Genomic DNA, 19,357 nt, shown 5'->3' on the forward strand with positions numbered 1-19,357 from the left:
TAATAAGTTGCTCATTAGCTACGGTAGTTTGTTGCTTAATTATTTTTCTCAATTTTGTTAAGTTAAATCAACCTCTCTTCAATAAGCTTGGATTCGGTAATTTTGAATTTGTTACTCAATTTTATTTTATTTTTTCGTGTACTTTCGCTAAATTAATATGAAGTTAACGAAGCCCCCTTTCAAAATAATCTTGAAAATAACTCAAAACCCCTTTTTTGTAATTAGTTACGGTAATTTCGAATTTGTCGCTAATTTTTTTTCCTTGTGTACTTCGCTATGTTCATATGAAGTTACGAACTAAGTTCTTATATAGTTAATAAAGTTAAAGAAAGCGAAGCAAATCCCAGTGTATAATTTTGCTAATTTGTTGAGGTAGTTTTGATTTTGATGCCCATTTTTTTGCGAATACTTTGCTAAGTTTATATCAAGTTAAAGAAGAATCCCTCCTAAATAAATTTGAAAATAAATCGAAGCCCCGTGGATTATTTGTTGCTGATTAATTACGGTGGTTTGTAATTTGTAGCTCCAAATTTTTTTTTGTTTTGAGCAACAAATTAAAAACTACCGTAACTAATTAGCAACTAATAAGCAACAAATTATCCACTGGGTTTTGAATAATTTGTTGATAATTAGTTGCGGTAAATTTGAATTTGTTCATCAATTTATTTTTTTCAAATATTTCGCTAAGTTCATAAGAAATTACCGAAGTATCCCTCCTAAACAAGCTGTGGATAATTTGTTGCTTATTAGTTGCTAGTTAGTTACGGTGGTTTTGGATTTGATGCAGAGTTTTTCTTTCGAGTACTTCGTTAACTTCATATAAGTTCATAAGCGAAGTACTCAAAGAAAATCTAAACGAAAATGAGCAACAAATTCAAAATTACCGTAACTAATAAGCAACAAACTAACCCTTAGGGTTCGATTTGCTTTCAAACTTATTTGGGAGGGGTTAACTTTATATGAACTTAGCGAAGTACTCAAAAAACAAAAAAAAAAGATTAGAAACAAATTAAAAAAATTATCGTTACTAATGTGCAACTAATAAGCAACAAATTATTCACCTATTTGCTTTATCATCAACGAGAGGCGCATCGCTAAGTTGATGTTCATGGATTTAACGATTAGAGAAATTCAAGCCTTGAGGTTTTCCGAATTTTTGAAATTTTTGGATTTTTGAATATTAGGATCATAAGATTTAAGATCCTGATATTTTAAAATGAATTTTTGGTTTTTTGGATTTAATTTTCAGGATTTTTCAGGATTCAATATTTAAGGGTTTTTAGGATTAATTTATGATTTTGGAACTTTGGAATTGTAGGATTTTAGAGTTGAACGAATTTAGAAATTCTATGATGTTTGAATTTTCAGATTTTTGTACCTTAGGATTTGCAGGTTTCAGGATTATAGAATGCAAGGATTTTGGGAGTTCGGGGTTTTAGAAATCGAGCGTTTTCGACTTTCAATATTTTGGAATCTTAGGATTTTGGATTTTAGGATTTAAGGGTTTCGAGATGATTTCATGATTTTAGAACTTTGTGATTTTGGGATTTTGAGTTTTTGCATACTAGAGTTTCGGGATCTCACAAACTCAGTATTTAGATTGAGAAATTTTATGGATTTTAGAATTTTAAGATTTTCGAATTTCAGAGTTTAAAGATTTTAGGAACTTATGATTATAGGGTCTTAGAAATTCATAGTTTTAGGTTTCAAGGATTTAAGAATCTTTAAATTTTGGATTTTCGAATTTCAGAGTTTTGAGATCAGGAGCTTTAGGGTTTCGAAATTTTCTGGATGTCAGTATTTTAAGACTTAGGAATTTCAGCGTGATAGAATTTTGTGGATTCAGGACTTTTGGACTTAAGGATTTTACGATTATGGGTTCTGCGGATTGTTGGAGACAAGGTTTCTAGGATTTCAGGATTTAAGGTCTTAGTATTTTACGATAATTGTGGCATTTTTTGTCGTATGTTATTGGGGTTTTGGGCTTTTTGAGTTTCAGGATTATGTTATGATTTTATAATTTCGCATTTTAGCATTTTGGAGTAGTTGGAATTTCTAGATTTTAGATCTATAATTTCAGGATTTCAGAGTTTCAGGATTTTAGGGTCTCAGGAATTTAGGATTTAAATTCTGCATTTTAGCATCTAAAAATTTTAAAGTTTTGGGTTTCCGGTTCTAGGAATGAGTAGGCAATTCTAGGAATGAGTAGACGAAAAAGTGACAAAATCAGAATCGACCTTCTCCGATTTGGATGAAACTTTGCACATGGCTTCGGTATGGCAAACCATAAGTTTTGAACCAATGGAAAGGTCAATCCGACTCACGACTGATTTTTAAAAAGGGGGTATGTATTTTTGCATTTCACAAAAATTGCCTTTTTCAAATCGTTGTAACTCGAAAACCGTTAATTGTACAGAAATGGCGTTCAGGAAGAAGTTGTTGGGAACCGATTGGACACTCTAAAAAACTACACTGAAAAAAATATTAATTTTTTTCTTAATAATCACAAAAAAGTTAAATAAAAAAAATTAAATAAAAAAAAAGGTTTTAATTTTTTTGATAATTTTGGCAATACGTTCATTCGATTCCTTATAAGAATTGAGATCTCTGTAGCAATTTTCATCGAGTTGTAATTTTTTTCAGTGTGTATTTTTTTAGAGCGCCCAATCGATTCCCTACAACTTCTTCCTTAACGCCATTTTTGTACAATTAACGGTTTCCGAGTCACAACGATTTGAAAAAGGCAATTTTTGTGAAATGCAAAAATACATACGCCCTTTTTAAAAATCAGTCGTTAGTCGCATTGACCTTTCCATCGGTTCAAAACTTATGGTTTGCCATACCGAAGCCATGTGCAAAGTTTCATCCAAATCGGAGAAGGTCGATTCTGATTTTGTCCCTTTTTCGTCTACTCATTCCTAGAATTACTCTACTTAAACATCCAAGGTTTTAGAAATTCAGGATTCTAGAATTTTTGCATTTCAGGTTTCAGGATTTCAGAGTTTTAATATTTTGTAGTTCGGATCATGGTTTCAGGATTATTTTATGAATTTTCTATAACGATATTTAGCATTTTAGAATTTTTAAGTTTTGGGATCTCGGAACTTCAGTATTTTGTAGTTCACCGGACTCAAGGATTCCACGATGCAGAGATTTCAGGATTTCAGAATCTTCGAAGTCAGGCCCAAATTTGATCGGATCTTGAGATATAGTTTTAGTTTCGTCGGGATGTGTTGAAAAACATTCATTGGATCACAAAATAAATTCTTTTATCATTTTTTCTTCAGCTGCTAGATTTGTGCAAGTAGTTAGAATTTTTCTTTGAAGAATTAGTTTTTAAATGGCGCAACGGATGCCTGCTGGAGACAGAGTTGAAATTTTGATGATTGTTCAGCTAGTAAAAAAGGTGGGTGAGTAACTCCACAGACATACCTGGAGGACGTGAATACGAATAAAAATGATAATCGTTATATACTAAAGATTGACTATTGGCGACAAATATTTTCTAGCACACAATTAAATAAAGCGGAACAAACAAGAGTAAAAAAATAGCAACCTAAAGAATTTTGATGTCGATTGTTTCATTTCGGATTTGCATATTTCAGTGAAAATTCTGTACGGGATTCATTTCTGGCATTCAGAATGGTCAAATTGTGAAATTTTCTACGATATAAAACACTATTCGAAGCATTTTTCTCGATCGCGAAGCAGTCAAGTGCTGGCACTCGTTTGATGCGAAGTTCGCACTGCGAAAAGTGCACAAAGCTACCCAAATTATTCTAGATTTGCGATAAATGGATGATATTTATCACTGAAGAAACAATCTTTATAGTTCTTTAGATAACATTTGGAGCCATTAGATGGACTGAGTTTGCTTAATGTTTCCCGACGCGGTTCACTTTTCTTTGTATTTTTGCTTCAATACAAATGATCAGCAACAGGATGTTTGAAGCGAAACTGGCTCTGCGAAGCCAATTGAGAGTGGTTTTGGCATAGTGAGCCGACGCAAAATCCGACCAAAACAGTGGAGGTGTACTACGCTTCTTATATAAAGGCAGCAATCTCTTTTGGAGACTCTCAGATCGATAGATTTCTTCATTTATAGTTCCGGTAGTGTAAAAAATGGTTGACTTCAAACAACAGGAACATATTGCTTGCCATATCAGTACTTTTGGACCGAATTTCTTCACTTGAATCGACCTGTCCGCATCGCTCACATCCTCCCCAACGACGACAGTAAACTTATTGTGGACCTGGAAGGGTTTTTGAGTCCTCTTTTACATAAGTCTCATCGTCCATCAGAACGCATGCATCCGGACACTGCAAAAGACGCGAAAACATTTTCCGGGCCCTTGGTGCTGCTCGCTTCTTCTGTTCTACACTTTGTTTCGAGATTTTCTGTTTCTTGTAAGTCTTCAGGTGATTTTGCCTCTGGCCAAATCACGTATTGACATTGATTTGTTCTTTATGATTAGAGATACTACTTTCTGGTCCAGTTTCGGGTTGGAAAAACCGGGTTTTTAGCTCATCCAAAGAAAATAGTGTTCCCCAAACTTACTAATGATGGTTTTAACATTGGCATGATGAAATTCAAACCGCTTCGCCAATTTTCGCATAGTAATACCCTCCTCACTTAGCCAGCTGTATCCAGAACCTTAATTTTCATTTCCTTTTCAATACGCGACATTTTGAAAACGCAGAATTTCAACCGCACAAACAAGTAAACAAACGAAAGCTGACAGCCAAACGCAGATCATCTGGGCATAAAAAACCGTCATAAATACATGCGTGCAACACAAATGTATGTGGATAGCTTATTTTCGATACACTCCTTAGAATTTCGATGTCAATTAAATAATTTCGGATTGCATATTTCAAAGAAAGCAGTATAGAACCATCTTTATAGTTTTTTTTATGTAACATTTGGATCCACTAGAAGGACTGATTTTGCATAGTGTTCCCCATCGTTGTCCACTTTTCGTTGTATTTGGTCCAATGCAAACAACCAGCAGCAAGATGACGCAATCGATCTTCTTTGAAGAGAAACTGATACTTCTGAAGACTTCTTGATACTGGAACTGAGCTCTGGACCGGAACCAACCGGAATGATGCTTTACTTCCTACTCAGTCAACTGCACATGCTAGAATGAACGGAATATATCAAGTGTTAACCTTCTACACCTATCCAGGTACGAGAAAGGAAAGTTTTCTTCTCTGATATCCGTTTCATTTCAGAAAACTTTAATTTTCAATTATTTGTGGTTATGTTATACAACTGAAAATGCTGTCCTAAATTGATGATCATATTTCCGATGGCACGTAGCAATATTATGTTGATACGTTAGAAATTGAAAAGGCACCCTATAATAAAGTAAGTCGTATTGACGACAAAACTATCAAATTTAAAATGTTGCTCTTTCAAAGCAGAATCATAGTTGGCTGTTGCCGCCAACCATTTTGTCAAAGATAAACTCAAGATTACAATGTCCCATACGATTCATTGAAAAATGTTGGGTCAGTAATCGTGAACCAGTTGGTTCAGTAATAATGTAATTTTATTGACCCTCCGTTAATAAGCGTCGTATAGTTCCGACAAAATGCCATGGAAACAATATATGTTAGGAAGGAATCAAACATATGTTTACATTCAGCACATAATGATTTCTTGCCACAACTGACTTTAATGCTTCATAGGATGAGGCAATAACAAACTAAATAAATTCTACACAATGGTTCTAAGTAGTTTTTACTTTCTTATTGCAAGAATCACTGGATATAAGGCAAAATTATTTAATTTCGTTCATACTGTAGGTTGATATTTTTCCAAACATAAACAATCATTGTCATAGCTACGACGCATCTAGTGATCAGACGCTTGTTGTTTTGCTTCAAAAGATTGAAACTGACAGTGAACCGAGTTCATCGAGGGGTCCTATTCAAATGATACATAAGAAATCGCAGACTACTCCATCTTGAGTTTATCTTTGATTTTGTGCTCCAAAGCTTCGCTTAAAGCGCACCGACAGAATTGACAGCTAAATAGATGACATCAACAGAAAACGAGAACAATCGTAGCATGCTACTTTTATTTGCAACTTTTCGATAATGCTTTCAATGAATCGGTCGGTTGAACGTGTCAAATGAGTGTTGTGTAGTGTTTGTAGTTAATGGCGTCGGTGCCGTGCCGAAGGTGGGTAATTCGAATCTGTTTGTCGATACAAATCGCTCGGAATGGTGACGGTTGTTTGTTTGATTGACGGCCGCGCAGTGATTCGCAAGTGACAATCGATTAGAAGCCATACACAAACAAACTAGCAGCTAATGGATAACAATGTAATTAGTTCGCAGTAATGCGCTTGGTTGGGCTCGGAACCGTACCTGGGCCGCTGCAGGCTGCTGGCTGCAAATCGATAAGCCCAATAAGCTTGGCCGGTACCACTTCGATGTGTGTGTGTTGCATCATGTTCCATTTTCACGTTTCGCTACCTTTCGAGGTTCCTGCGAAACTGCAACTGGCTTTTGTACTTGGTACCATTTATTGTGTCGTGAAATTACAAAACTGTCGAGCCAGTCACTGAGAAACTGAGTCACCACCAACACCATCGCCATCGACATCGCCGTCGGAAAGCGAAGTGGGGAGCCCGAAACGTGGGAAACATGAAAAACGTACCGAAAGAGCATTGGGCCAAAGCCAAAACGCCAAGCATAACACATAATGAATTGTTGAAATAGTGCAACCGTCGAAACAAACAAATCCAAACTGGGTAGCTGGGGCACGATGGCGGAACTTCACGACCCAATAGACTTCGCGACGCGGCTAGCCTTTTCCCTTTGGTAGGTGCAGGGCGACAGAAGCAATGTTCAGCTGCCACTCTGAGTTATGCAGCGGCCGGAGTTTGTCGAAGGGATTCCGGCGAAACTTCGGTGGGTGGTCGCCACTTTTTCTATGCTTTTTCGAATCGACTGACAAAGTGGATAATAAAATTTGTTGTCGAGTTGTGGAGTGGCAAATTAATCAAAGCATTTCAGTTTTGTCTACGATGAACGACCTCATTGTTGCACACCAAATAGAGAAGAACACTGAAAAAAAACCCGAAATCTACCGAAGCCCTTTCTGGCTTTCACTTTCCTGCCGTTGGCTTTTGTACCGGAATGACAAATCATCACCGGTGCCCACGGGGCCACGATAATGCGAAATTCAACACACACCCGGCACCGGATCCGATCGAGCAAATTCAGTTGGAAACTAAAATAAATTCCGTTCAACAAATGCGTGCCAACGAATGTGCCCTTCGTTTGTGTTTCGTACACAATACGGTTTATTTTGCAATGAATTGTTGTTTGTGATTTTCAGTTTTTTTTTTCTGTATTCAACTCGGCACTTGCCGTTCGACAAATTGCACTGTTAATTACCGGTCAGCTTCGGTAGCGCGTTTGTTTGAATTGAACTGCATTTTGTAAGCTGTTTGTTTTCGATTGTTGAATGCGGTTTTTATCGCCGATCGACATCTCGACAAAAGATAGAACCGGTACGTCCTTCACTGAATTTTGCATGTAGTGGCAGCTAGCCAAATCTACCCAAAATTGGCACCGAACCGTTATATGTCGTAGATGAATAGTAGAATGCGTATTTTCAGGCACTCAGTTGATCTTGTAGATGGATTTTTTTTATTAAAAAAATATATTTTATATTCAAGCCTATTTGCGTACAAGCTACGAGCCGATTGAGCCGATTTTTTAAATATTTTTTTTTTTGAGTTGGATCTCGTTGTCACCCTTTTTCGAAGGGGAGAGGAGCTTCCATTTCCCTCATGCGAGGATTGAGGGGCACTTCGTTCGTGGTTCGTCTCGTCATCCATTGCCGCATCGATGATATTGTTGTCGATTTCCGTCTTCTTTTCGTTGCTAGTTGCTGTAGATGCACCTTGTTGTACATTGGTTGCAGTTGCTGGTTGGTTGGAGGGTAAGTTTTTAACTGCAGTTGGTGTACTTTGTTCTATAGGGGATACGTTGGATGGTTTCGTTGAAGGGGATGCTTCACTGTTGTTGGTGACTGTTACAGGTGTACTGGGGTTGCTTTGGATTGGTGTGAAGGAAGCACCGTTGTCCTTTGGTGTGGTTGTCTCCTTGTCCAGTTTATCACACGACTTACCGTAGTGAACAGCTTTTTGGCAATATTGGCATGTGGCCATCTGATTGTCATAGGTAACAAGTGATTTGCACGGAATTCTTGTATCTTGACCGAAAATCACATAAGAAGGTATACGCCCTTATTCTGAAAAACGTCGTATCGTTTTGTCCCTCGTATTTCATTTGTTTTCCCAATAACGCTAGCAAAATCAAAGCTAGCTATGATTCGATCGAACCACATTCGATCGAAAAATCAATACGTCGTTATTCAGAATAAAGGCGATAGCCTTCTTCAAGTGTATGCGTAATAAACGTACGCCATCTAGAGCACTATCTTCCATATATACTGGAATGTTTTACTTAATGTTCTCGTACTCCACATAATGCACATTATTATTGTCTTTTGCGAATTGAATTGCATTCAACTCTTTATAAAACTGGATGTAAATAACATTATTTGTCTCATTGCATTGATGTAAATGCACACGCTTAATGTCAAGATGCATTTGCTCCTTAAGCAAATCTTCAAGTTCTCGTATCGAAGGTCGAATTTTGCACTGCCTGAAGTCAACAACAATTGTATTCTTTCGTACCGGCGGTAGCTTTTGTTCGTTTGGTTCACTCATTTCGAGGTCGTTCTATTGTTCACTACACAATACTGTACTTGGTTTCTTCTGTCCCGAACGTAAGCGGTTTTGTTTTAACGACTGACTTGGATGAGATGTGAAAGCGAACTGATGGGTTTTAGTATTTCGCAGTCTCAGGATTTTTGGTTTTTTGAATTATTTTATAAATTTAGAACTCCAGTATTTTGGGATTTTGAATTTTAGAATTTTTGGGTCTCAGAATTTCAGTATTTTGGAGTTTGGCAGAGGAATTCCATGATGTTAAAATTTCAGGATTTTTGTGTTTCACGAAGGATTCTATAATTTTTGGACTTTAGGATTTGGGAGTTTATAGTAGTTCAAGATTTTGGGGTGTAAGGATTCCAAAAAATTAGGACTGCAGGGTCTTAGGAACTCAGGGTTTTAGGAATTTAGATTTTTTTTATTCAGGGCTTAGGACTTTCGATTTGAATATTTTAGGTTCGTAGGGTTTTTTGGGATTCTGGGACTTTGTATATACAAATGTTAATGTTTTATGTTTACAGGATTTTCTTTATAGGATTTCGGAATTTCAGGATTTTTGAACTCAGTGTTTAATGGTTTTAGGATTATTTTATGATTTAAGAATTTGGAGTTCTAGGATATTGAATTTTAGCATTTGAGTCTCAAGATTTCAGTATTTTAGAGTCTATCGGATTTAGGAATTCCATGGCGTTAAAATTTTAGGATTTCAAAATTATAGGATTTTTTGACATTACGATTTGAAGTTTTTGGATTTCAGGGTTTTATGATTCATCAATTTCAGGATTTTAAAACTTGAAAATTAACGGATTTTAGTACACTGTGTTCCTTTTTTACGCTGTTTTTTTTTTAATTCAGATTCAAACGTTTTCTGTTAAATCAGTAAATATACAATTGACGATAAACTGAACTCATTCAGTATTTCGTAAATTTGATACATTTCTGGCTCGATATTCAACGGAAAAGCAATGTAGTAAAAAAGTGAAGAATAAAGATCACCAACCTGCAGAAAGGGGCGTTCCGTGCACGGTACCTAATCCGGCACCACTGCGACGGCCATTTTGGTTCTGGTTGTTGTTGCTGCCGCTATCGGCACCGGCGCTGTCCCCCAGCAAACTGGCAATCAGCGAAGTGGGTGACGATTCGGCCGACGAAATCCAGGGATCCAAACGAAGCTGCGGCGTTAGGATGAAGACCACCCCGAGTATAATCCAGTTCATTCTCACCCACTAATGACATCACCGAATGCTCATCGAAGTTTCGCAAATTGAATGCTCATTTTTTTTCTGGGTGGGACAGGGAAATCGCGATCGTAGGCAGGTTTGGCGACTTTCAAAATTGACTAAACATTGGCTATTAATTTACATTCACAACATCAATAGACACTGATTACACACACGCGCGTAAAAATTTCAATGAAATCTTACAATTGAGTACTTTGCTTTAGCGATTGAGGAAAGGTGAGCTTCGTAGCACGTTTCAATACGAGAGCAGTAATTGGATTTTTCAATATTATCTAACACATAAACACACACACACGAACAGACACACCGGTAAACTACACTGCTCTTTGCTTCGGCAAAAGAAAATCACGATCTAACACACTCAGCACGACGAAATTATTTTCACTTATTTTTTTTCCTTTTTCGGCCCAACCTCAAACTTCAGCGGTAATCAAATTTTATCTGCCTGATTTTATCTCTACTATTCTTTCACGCGAGTAGAATTCTGCCTCCGTCACGGGGGTCCACCCTTCGGTGACCCTGGCCGAGCGCCTGCCGGTACTTAACCACTAAAAATAAAAAGCTTCCAGTCATAGTTTCTAATTTGCGATCATTTATTATAATTAGGGCCCGGAGGGGGAGTGCGCTATGTTCTTCCTTCGTCGCCCCTATCTCTAACTATTCTCCATGACTTGCCTCGCACGTGTCCGAGGGTGGGCGGACGATGGTGGAGGGCGGGGGATCTGTTCTGTAAGTTAAGTGGTAAAATAACGATGATTAGTGTCTGGTGTCGAAGGATGTTTTACAAATAAAATAATGACTTCCGTGGAGAAGCTTCATAGTTGAAGGTTGAAGCGGCAAAGCAGAGTTCATCATTAGCGAGTGAATATCAATGAGTTCACATGAGACACAAGTTTTTTGTGATTTGCTTAACGATCCTAATAAATTTTAATTTAAAGAATTTTAATTTAAAGAATAAAAAAAAACATCAATATCATAATATTATCAGGCAAGCAATTCGTCTATGCGGCTTGCGTTACTCACAGCAACGGAACCTTCTAACAATAACAGTCATAATTTCGAATAACGGCTGATTTTAAGTGCGTGCATGCATGGCAAGATTCTGCGGACGCAGAAGATATCCTCCCATTGGATCTTATTTAAAACTAAAAAAAAACGAACGCAAGCGCACTTCGAATTCATGTTTGGCTGGATCCATTATTGGAGGACTACGTAAAAATGCAAATATTAGCTTGCATTAATGAAGCGATTGAACGCCGAAATCACTGTGAAATGGCCTTACATGAAGAACATGAACATGAACCGTTTGACGTCTACAAATGTAGTATCCGACTACCAGTAGATTTTATCTACACCGATTTCTTCGCTGCGTTCGACAAGATCAATCATCATATTACATTAATACAAGTTAAATAGACTGGGACTTGACGGGTCATTTCTGAATTAGCTTCACTCATATCTTACTGATAGTGAAAATAGGAGACTGACAACCTTACCTCAGGGATGCCTCGAGGAAGTCACCTTAGACCGTTTATATTTTTACGTGATCTCAAAAATCAAAATTTGTCGATTAAATATACGAAACTATCGTTCACCGATGACTTGAAATATTATTTCATATCATCAAATCCACAGCCGATGAAGAATTCCTACAAAAGCGGTTCAATAATTTGACTAACTGGTGTAATTAACGCATGGACTGTAAAGTACCGGACCTAACAGAACGCGATTTTTTTTGTTCAAAATTAACTTTATTCATCAAGAGCAACGCAACCATTCCAGCGCCTCTCTACCAGTTGAATACCATTATTAAAAATATTTTACAATTTTTCATTATTTGTATTTTTCATTATTCGGAAGTGCATTCGACGTTCGAATGGAACGCAATCACTAGACGGAGTGTGTGCTATTGTTAATAACGCTGCTAGTTGCTTGGAACAAGACCTCATAAATGCTTTGAAATCACCTCTGAAATCTGGTTACCGGTTACATAGATCTAGCCCAATCGGCACTTCAAAGTTCAGTCCAGCAAGGGCAATTACAAACTAGTGACGTTGAACAGGCACGTCCAAAATTTTTGACAACCTTAAACAATGCTGATATGTCCACCAAGTTTATAGAAACACTGTGGTCACCTGGAGTTATCAAAAAGTCTACATTCAATCGGCTTGGTGCACTAGTTTTAAACCAGGAAGCTCGAGCAAAATTTTAAACGAGAAATGTAACTCTGGGAACATTATGAAAGTGATAAATGCTTAGTTAGAGGAATATATTCCCTCTGAAGATAACACAGGAGAAGTTTTCATTGCCTTAAACAACCGAAATCAAATTTTTGTTAGTCAATAATATTTGTTGCCGGTACGGTACGCCACTACGAATTACATATTCGTTATGAGACAAGTACTCCAAAAGTGTCGAGAATACAACGCGCCATTGACTTCAAAGCGACATACGACACAATCGCTATGGCAGATTATGCACGAATGCGGATTTCCGTATAATTTGACGTGATTGGTCGAAGTAACGATGGATAGAGTAATGTGCTACGTCCAAGTATCTCGAGTCGTTTCCAGTCCAAACGCTCTAGAGTCGTTTCAAGTCTCAGAGAGGGCTACGGCTCTGTTGTCTCTTGTTCAATATTGCTTCGAAGAGCGCGGATCAACACGATCTTCCGAAAGTACGTACAGCTCTTTGGCTTCGTTTACAAATTAAAAACAAATTAAAAAAAATGACTCAAAACTCTCTGAAAGAATAAATTTAATACCTGCCAGCGGCCAACTACACTCAGTGGTTTCGTTTCAAATAAGAATCTCTTGTTTTTGTTTACATTCCATATGTAGTTACCAAGGCTACTGGTAACTGTTTTTCAAAATCAATAACTTACCAACTTGTGTTGCCAGTTCCAACATTTTTTCAAGCAAATCCGTTTTGACATTACCAGTTACAGAGGGGTAGTTAAATTTGCGATACAGTTTTGATAGTCGCGTGGCAGGTCGTGTCGTCGGTAATGCCTTTCTCAGGATAGCCGATAAATATTGCGTGGTGTAATATTTTGGCGAACAAATCAAGAAACAAAATTATATCCAAAAATACCGAGGCCATAACCTTTCCATCCGATTGTCATGCTTTCGGGCGTAAAACGTCAGTAAAACTTTAGGAGGAATTTTTATGAAATACTTAACATTTACAATTGAAGCTCTCCGCCAAAACCTGTACGTTTTCGGTATATTTTTCTCAATAATTTGTGTTTTTTGGTAATCTGAAGTTCACGCTTCTTCCGGGTCTCGATCGGGTTTTGATCGTACTGCCTTGACAAAAAATGTGTTTAGTAAATATGATGCCTTTGGTCACGTATTGCTCACTTCGTTTACCACAAGTGCATATGACCTGTCAAATAATTTGTTTCGAAACCTCTTTCAATAACTTCCTCCGTTTCAATCGATTATCCTTTTTCTGTCCCAGACGATTCAAGGTGATAATGAAACTTATTTATGTCGCAGTAACAGTGTTTCCGTTTCCACTTTGATGAAGAGTTTTAAGGCGCGCATTTTGACACTTTGCTGGTGTTCGTCTCGATTTGAAATTATGTTGACAAAGTTCCACGTGGAAATGTTCACGGATTAGCAATGATAAATTCGAACGCAATCTCATGTGCGATGATTTGGGTTTTACTGTCATCCATTCCTGAAATTTTTGAAGGACCAATGCAGCAATTCTTTCGCTGAATGGTTTGCTATTTTCCTCGATTGAAGTATCACTGACAATTGCTGAATGGATGTAAAGAATACACTCTAAAAAGAAAAAGATTTAATTATTTTAATCAAGCTTGGAACAATTTTAGCTTTATCTTAATCTTCTACCATATCCATTGCATAATTATTTCGAATTTCACTCAACAACATCGATTATCTTGACAGCTATCGTCAGCGGAGTGATTCATCACTCGCCCAAACTTTAACGCAAATGACGTTTTGATATCCATCGAATCCCGCTATCAGACCAGAAGGACGCACACGCTAAATTTGCGTAAAATTACTATGCTGACGTCCTGATCACGTTTTCGGATGTTGCTTTGGCGCACGGTTTCACATTGGCAAAAAAAAAGACTAGAAACAAGAATGATGTTTCATTTTCACTCTGGAGAACTGCCTCGAGAAGCCATCAAGCACCGTACGACCAGACACGGACGCGTGTGTTCTCGAAAAAGTCAATCACCTCCCATCCGCCGTTGTTGATCCGAGCAACACGCGGCGAGCTCCGGTACCGTTGTCCCGTTTCCTTAGCAACTAGTTTTAACACTATCTATCCGTCGAAAGTTACCCTCCCTTATCGAGAAGGAACAAAAAAAAACCACACTGGAAACCGTTCCATAGCAGGTTCTGAGTTTTGCTGTGCGTTTTCTTTCTGTGTTTTTTTCTGTCCGGTTCTACTAAGACACTGCCTGCTCTGATCATCATAATGGTCTATCATAAATGAGTATTGATGGGATTTGCCATTTATTTTTTTTTCCATCGAAAATCAGACGGAAAACAAACTAAGCCCATTGACAAAGTAATCTTATCAGCTCGGTTAGGCAAGAGGGAATTATTCGGTACGTTTATATCGCCTGTGCACACCAAGGACCGGCACAAAGGAGGAGGCGGGGAGGGAGACGGTCTCCTTATTTATGATTTTCAATTCCCAGCCCTTCTGATGAACGTGGCAGAATTGGTAACCGTAGGACAGGACAGGATGGGGAAGAAGGTAAATCCTCTTGCACTGAATTAGATTTGAAATTGAAGAACAGACAAACACACTTTAGTCAGCATCTTTCGCATTCCTCCCTCCTTACCACCGGCTACAAACACCTTCCGGAAGAGCAACGACGAGGGGTACGAACCCAGGTGAGGCAAACGCACTTGCTATCAACGATGACTGTTATTTTTTCCATCTCTTTCTCCCTTCGTCTCGTTCCGTTCGTAACTGTGGAATGAAAATTACTTGCACGCAGTCGTCGAACAGGTTTTTCCCTGAGGGAGTTAGAACCGTTCCAATCGGGGTTCGCCACGGTGCGGCAGATTCTTACTGCGATCGATAGCTACCGTTTCGCATTTGCTATAACTGAATTTGGTGTGGCCCGGTCGGTTGAAATGCCAACGAAGGAAAGAAAACAGAACGCACGCAGCTGTTTGTTTACATCTGTCGGATTCGACGGGAAAACTCGCGCAGCAATCGACGCCTCTATGTGGCAATAGCCTACTTCCCAATATGGTCAAATATGGTGGCAGGTTGGGTTCCAGGCAACGGTTACTCCGGCAGCTTTCGACGGTTCTCGTTGATGGGTTTTTGGTAGGCTCACACCAAAATACAAAATAGAAACAATAATGGAAAGGAAATTCCAAAATAGATTGTAAATCGAAATGTTGCATTGTAGATTTCGAAAGCGTTTCGGTCCGGCTCGACATCTTACATTAAACCTTAATACAAGCATATCTAGAGAGCTCATTGTACTAAAGCAATGATCAATTAGGATCGGAAATAATAAAATCATCTGTATCTCTGTAACAAATTGACGTACAAATAAGGTTTATACATCAAAACAAAGGTAATTCACTGTACTTTACGGAAAAAAATATCAATACAAATTATTACTCTTCGTTTGAAATGAAAATTTGTACTTTCTTCTTGATTCCTCTCATCAAACGCTGCCCACCTCCAGAGTCAACTTTCGTGGCACATTTGTTCCACATTTTGGTCACCTGAGTCCCGTTCGGAGCCGTTTTTCAACTTTTCTAAGCTTCTGCTTCATTATTGTCCAAAATCTTTCGATAAGTTTAAAGTACGGGCGGTTGGGTGAATTTATGTTTTTATCGATCAAATCTACGATAATTTCACGGTACCACTGAATGACTTCCCGGCTGTAGTGGCAACTCGTCAAATCAGGCCAAAACTTCACGAGACCTTTATGGGCTTCAATGAAAGGTAGGTCGCCGTTTTTTTTTAAGGCATTCTTCCTTGTACAGCTTCAGGCCCATCGTCTTATTCATCCTGAACACTTTGGTCTTTGCTCCACTGCTGCATCATTGTTCCTTAACACTTCCGAATATCAATTAGTTGATCAATTGTATGAATTATGCAAGCATTCCCCGTTTTCACTACTAGAATTTGAAACGACGCACCTAAACTAAAGTTCAGATTAGTTACATTAAACATTTTGAAACACAATTAAATATTATGATATAACCAGTACATATTTTTATAATAAAAATACAGATTAATCTCCATACTAGTATAAAAATGTGTGCTATATCAACACTTTCATTTTTGCATTGCGTGATTCGTAATTGAATGTGTTAGTGATGGTGCAAACTTTGTCTACTTCTATTTTGATAAATCTGATGCTTTTGGTACGAAGGAGTAAATTCAATTAATTCTTTATAATGATCTGTAGCACTTAAAAGTGCTTTAAATTGTCACGACCAACACACAACAAAAAGTGCACAAATTTAATCTAATCAAACTGTTCTAGATTTGCACTAAACTGAGAATTTTTACCTTCGATTTGCGAAGAAGAAACCCTAATAATTCTTTAGAAAACTTTTAGAGTTATTAGAACGGCTGATTGTGTGTGACGCTTCCCACCGTTGTCTTCTTTTCGTTGCTTTTTACACCAATGCAAACGACTAGCAGCTGTGACGTAATCGCTATTGTCGGATGCGAAACTAGCTTTGCAAACGACACATAATACATCTGCTCGCAGTGGCGATAGAATTCAAACTGATCCAATTTTTGTTAAGAGGTTTCGTTTAACGTGAATTCGTTTGTAGCTTTTTCACTAAAGGGCGGTCCTAACGGTTAGATTTATCTGTAAATCTGCAAATATCGTACATCATAGTGCTTGTTGTACAGACTTTTGAAACTGACGCGACCTTTTTTTTTTTGCTCCCTACAATACACACTTGCTAATTTCTTAAATTTTTTTCGGATATACAGACTTTTGTAACCCTACCTGAAGATATTTGAAATTTTTACCTTTCATCTCTGATTCCAGGACGGATTTCGCAGTGACATAAGGCTAAATAAATTCTTTCTCGTGCACATGTTCATTCATAATGCCAGCGAAGCTTTCTAGAGACTTTGAACGCAACTACATATGGCTTGCCAAATCAACTACTTCTTCTGGAATACCTGGATACCTTCTTTGTTCGGAAATGCTCTGAAACGTCATTCCTTCACATTGCGATACAAATAGCCACACCCTGAAGCTGTTTAAACTCATTGAGAACTTATGTTTCGTCGTCCATTACGGTACCGGAAATGTTTGGCGAAGCTTCTCAGCACGAGTTTTCGCAGTGAAATTTAGCCTGTCATCGCGGTTCGGCACTTTTCTCACTTCGTACGCCTTCAATGCTGGCCTCTGCTTCATTTTTTTGTACGCATGATTTTGACTTCTCAACTTTGCGAACTACATTTCGCACAGAAAGATCAGTATTTCTCTTAATAATGGCTATCACATTCTAATCCAACCTTTCGATCCACAGTCAAGCGCTGCTCGAATGATTCAGTGCATATTTGTTACACGAGATAATAATAGACCATTTTATTGCACGTATAGAAACATATACAAATGATTTGCCATTGTCTTCTCAATATTTTAAAAAATAGATCAGAAGCCACGACTCTGACCAAAAAAACAAAAAAGGTCCAATCGAATCATGCCATGACATCTTCATGATAGACAAGATTCAGTTCAGTTTCAAAATGCAGTTTTGTTATATTCAATCGAAGTGAAAATTTTGAAGATACCTCATCAAAATGAAACTCTTGAATCGAGAAAAAGTAAAGCGCTGCTCAAGGACTACGACATCCCTTCGACACAAATAGGTGATAATCTGAAGGGGCTAGTTCCGGTGACTAAAGTGCATGCGATCCCATTCCCATTCTAGCTCCTCTATCTGCTCCCGGATCGGTTTCGATGTGTAAGATGGAGCATTATCATATTCCATATTCTGATAGTTTTAACTAAATTGTGTTCAGTATTACCTTTTTCTCTGGGTTTAAACATCACGCTGGTCTCACAAAACGCGGAACATTGTCTTCATCGATGTTAATGTCTCATTTCGACGAATCCATGATTTTTAGCGCTTAGAATTCTCAAAGCAGATTCACTTTTCATCGCCAGTCACTATCCGATGCGAAAATGACATTCTATTGTACCTTTTCGATAGCACTTCACAAATGGTTCGACGGGTTTCTTGCTGTCTTCCATTCCATTCATGTGCAGTACCCCTTTTACCCTTTCGAATGTTTTTTTTTTCTATAGCTCGTCCGTAGTGGGAAATGGGCCGATTGTTTTGTGAGTTTGCATGTCATCTTCGTCCAATTATGGCTGCAATTCGGTGGCATCAAATTCTTTTGACATTTTTCGCTTTTTTTTCACATCAAAATCGCCCGTTTTGAAGCGTTGAAACCATCTCTTGCATGTTGCTTCGGATGGAGCATGAGAACTGAATGTTTTTACAAGCATTCTATAAAATTCCGTAACGGATTTCTTTAAGCGAAAAACAATGTGGTGAAAACAGTGGTCCACTGTTTACTGAATATTGTTGACCGATGTTAAAACAATAGAAAAATTGCACTCCGAAACTCCAATCGGTTGTCGCCATTTAGTCAACGGTCACCCGTTGGATGCTGACATTTCGTGCATGAATCAGAATCAGAACGAATTGAAACGTGCCATTTGAGCCAATGAGTTCTGATTCTGATTCCTGCACGAAACGTCGGGATCCAATGTTTTGTCGAGAAAAAAAACTAAGTTGGCTATCTAGGACTTTTTTTTAAGGATAAGATGTCTCGTGAATTTTAGACATCTGGAACAAAACAAATTTTTCCCTTAGGTTTAGTGCGTTAAATAATCAGGAATCAGAAGAAAATTGGCTTAAATGGCACGTTCCTCCAGTTTTAATGCATTTTTGGCTTCCTCATATGAAAAAGGTTTTGCTTTTCTCATATAGAAATGTTATGCAATCACTATACACTGAAATCTTTTTTATGGGAGTTTACGTACCGCATAAAAAACCGCATAATTCTGAAACTTCGCATAAGAAAAACCGCATAACTCTGAAACTTCTCATAAAAAACCACATAACTCTGAAAACCGCATAAAAAAAGACCGCATAAAAAATACCTTAGTGTATACCATTCGACTGTGTGTGTATGTGTCCTCGTTCGAGTCATGGCGCGTTTCCTGGAGTGAATATTTTAGTTTTGGAAATAGGAAGAAGTTACAGAGGGCCAAATCTGGCGAATACGGTAGCTGAGCGATGCCTTCCGATTAGTGTTTGACCAAAAAATCAGTCACAATACGACAAATAATTC

At 37.9% G+C, this 19,357-nt stretch overlaps 1 protein-coding gene across 5 annotated transcripts in view; it reads right to left on the reverse strand.

Moving 5' to 3' along the window:
• Positions 1-19,357, reverse strand: part of LOC131432715 (uncharacterized) — a 368,592-nt gene that overhangs the window by 345,764 nt on the left and 3,471 nt on the right. For 4 of the 5 annotated variants that reach the window (XM_058599192.1, XM_058599199.1, XM_058599184.1 and 1 more), the window contains exon 2: positions 9,760-10,727. In XM_058599192.1, coding sequence (XP_058455175.1) covers positions 9,760-9,976 — 217 coding nt within the window. In that variant the 5' untranslated portion in view covers positions 9,977-10,727. Of the gene's footprint in view, positions 1-9,759; positions 10,728-18,022; positions 18,478-19,357 lie in introns of those variants that run through there. The other variant, XM_058599216.1, reaches the window with a different exon arrangement.

The sequence above is a fragment of the Malaya genurostris genome, chromosome 1 (assembly GCF_030247185.1).
Source record: "Malaya genurostris strain Urasoe2022 chromosome 1, Malgen_1.1, whole genome shotgun sequence".
NCBI lineage: Eukaryota > Metazoa > Arthropoda > Insecta > Diptera > Culicidae > Malaya > Malaya genurostris.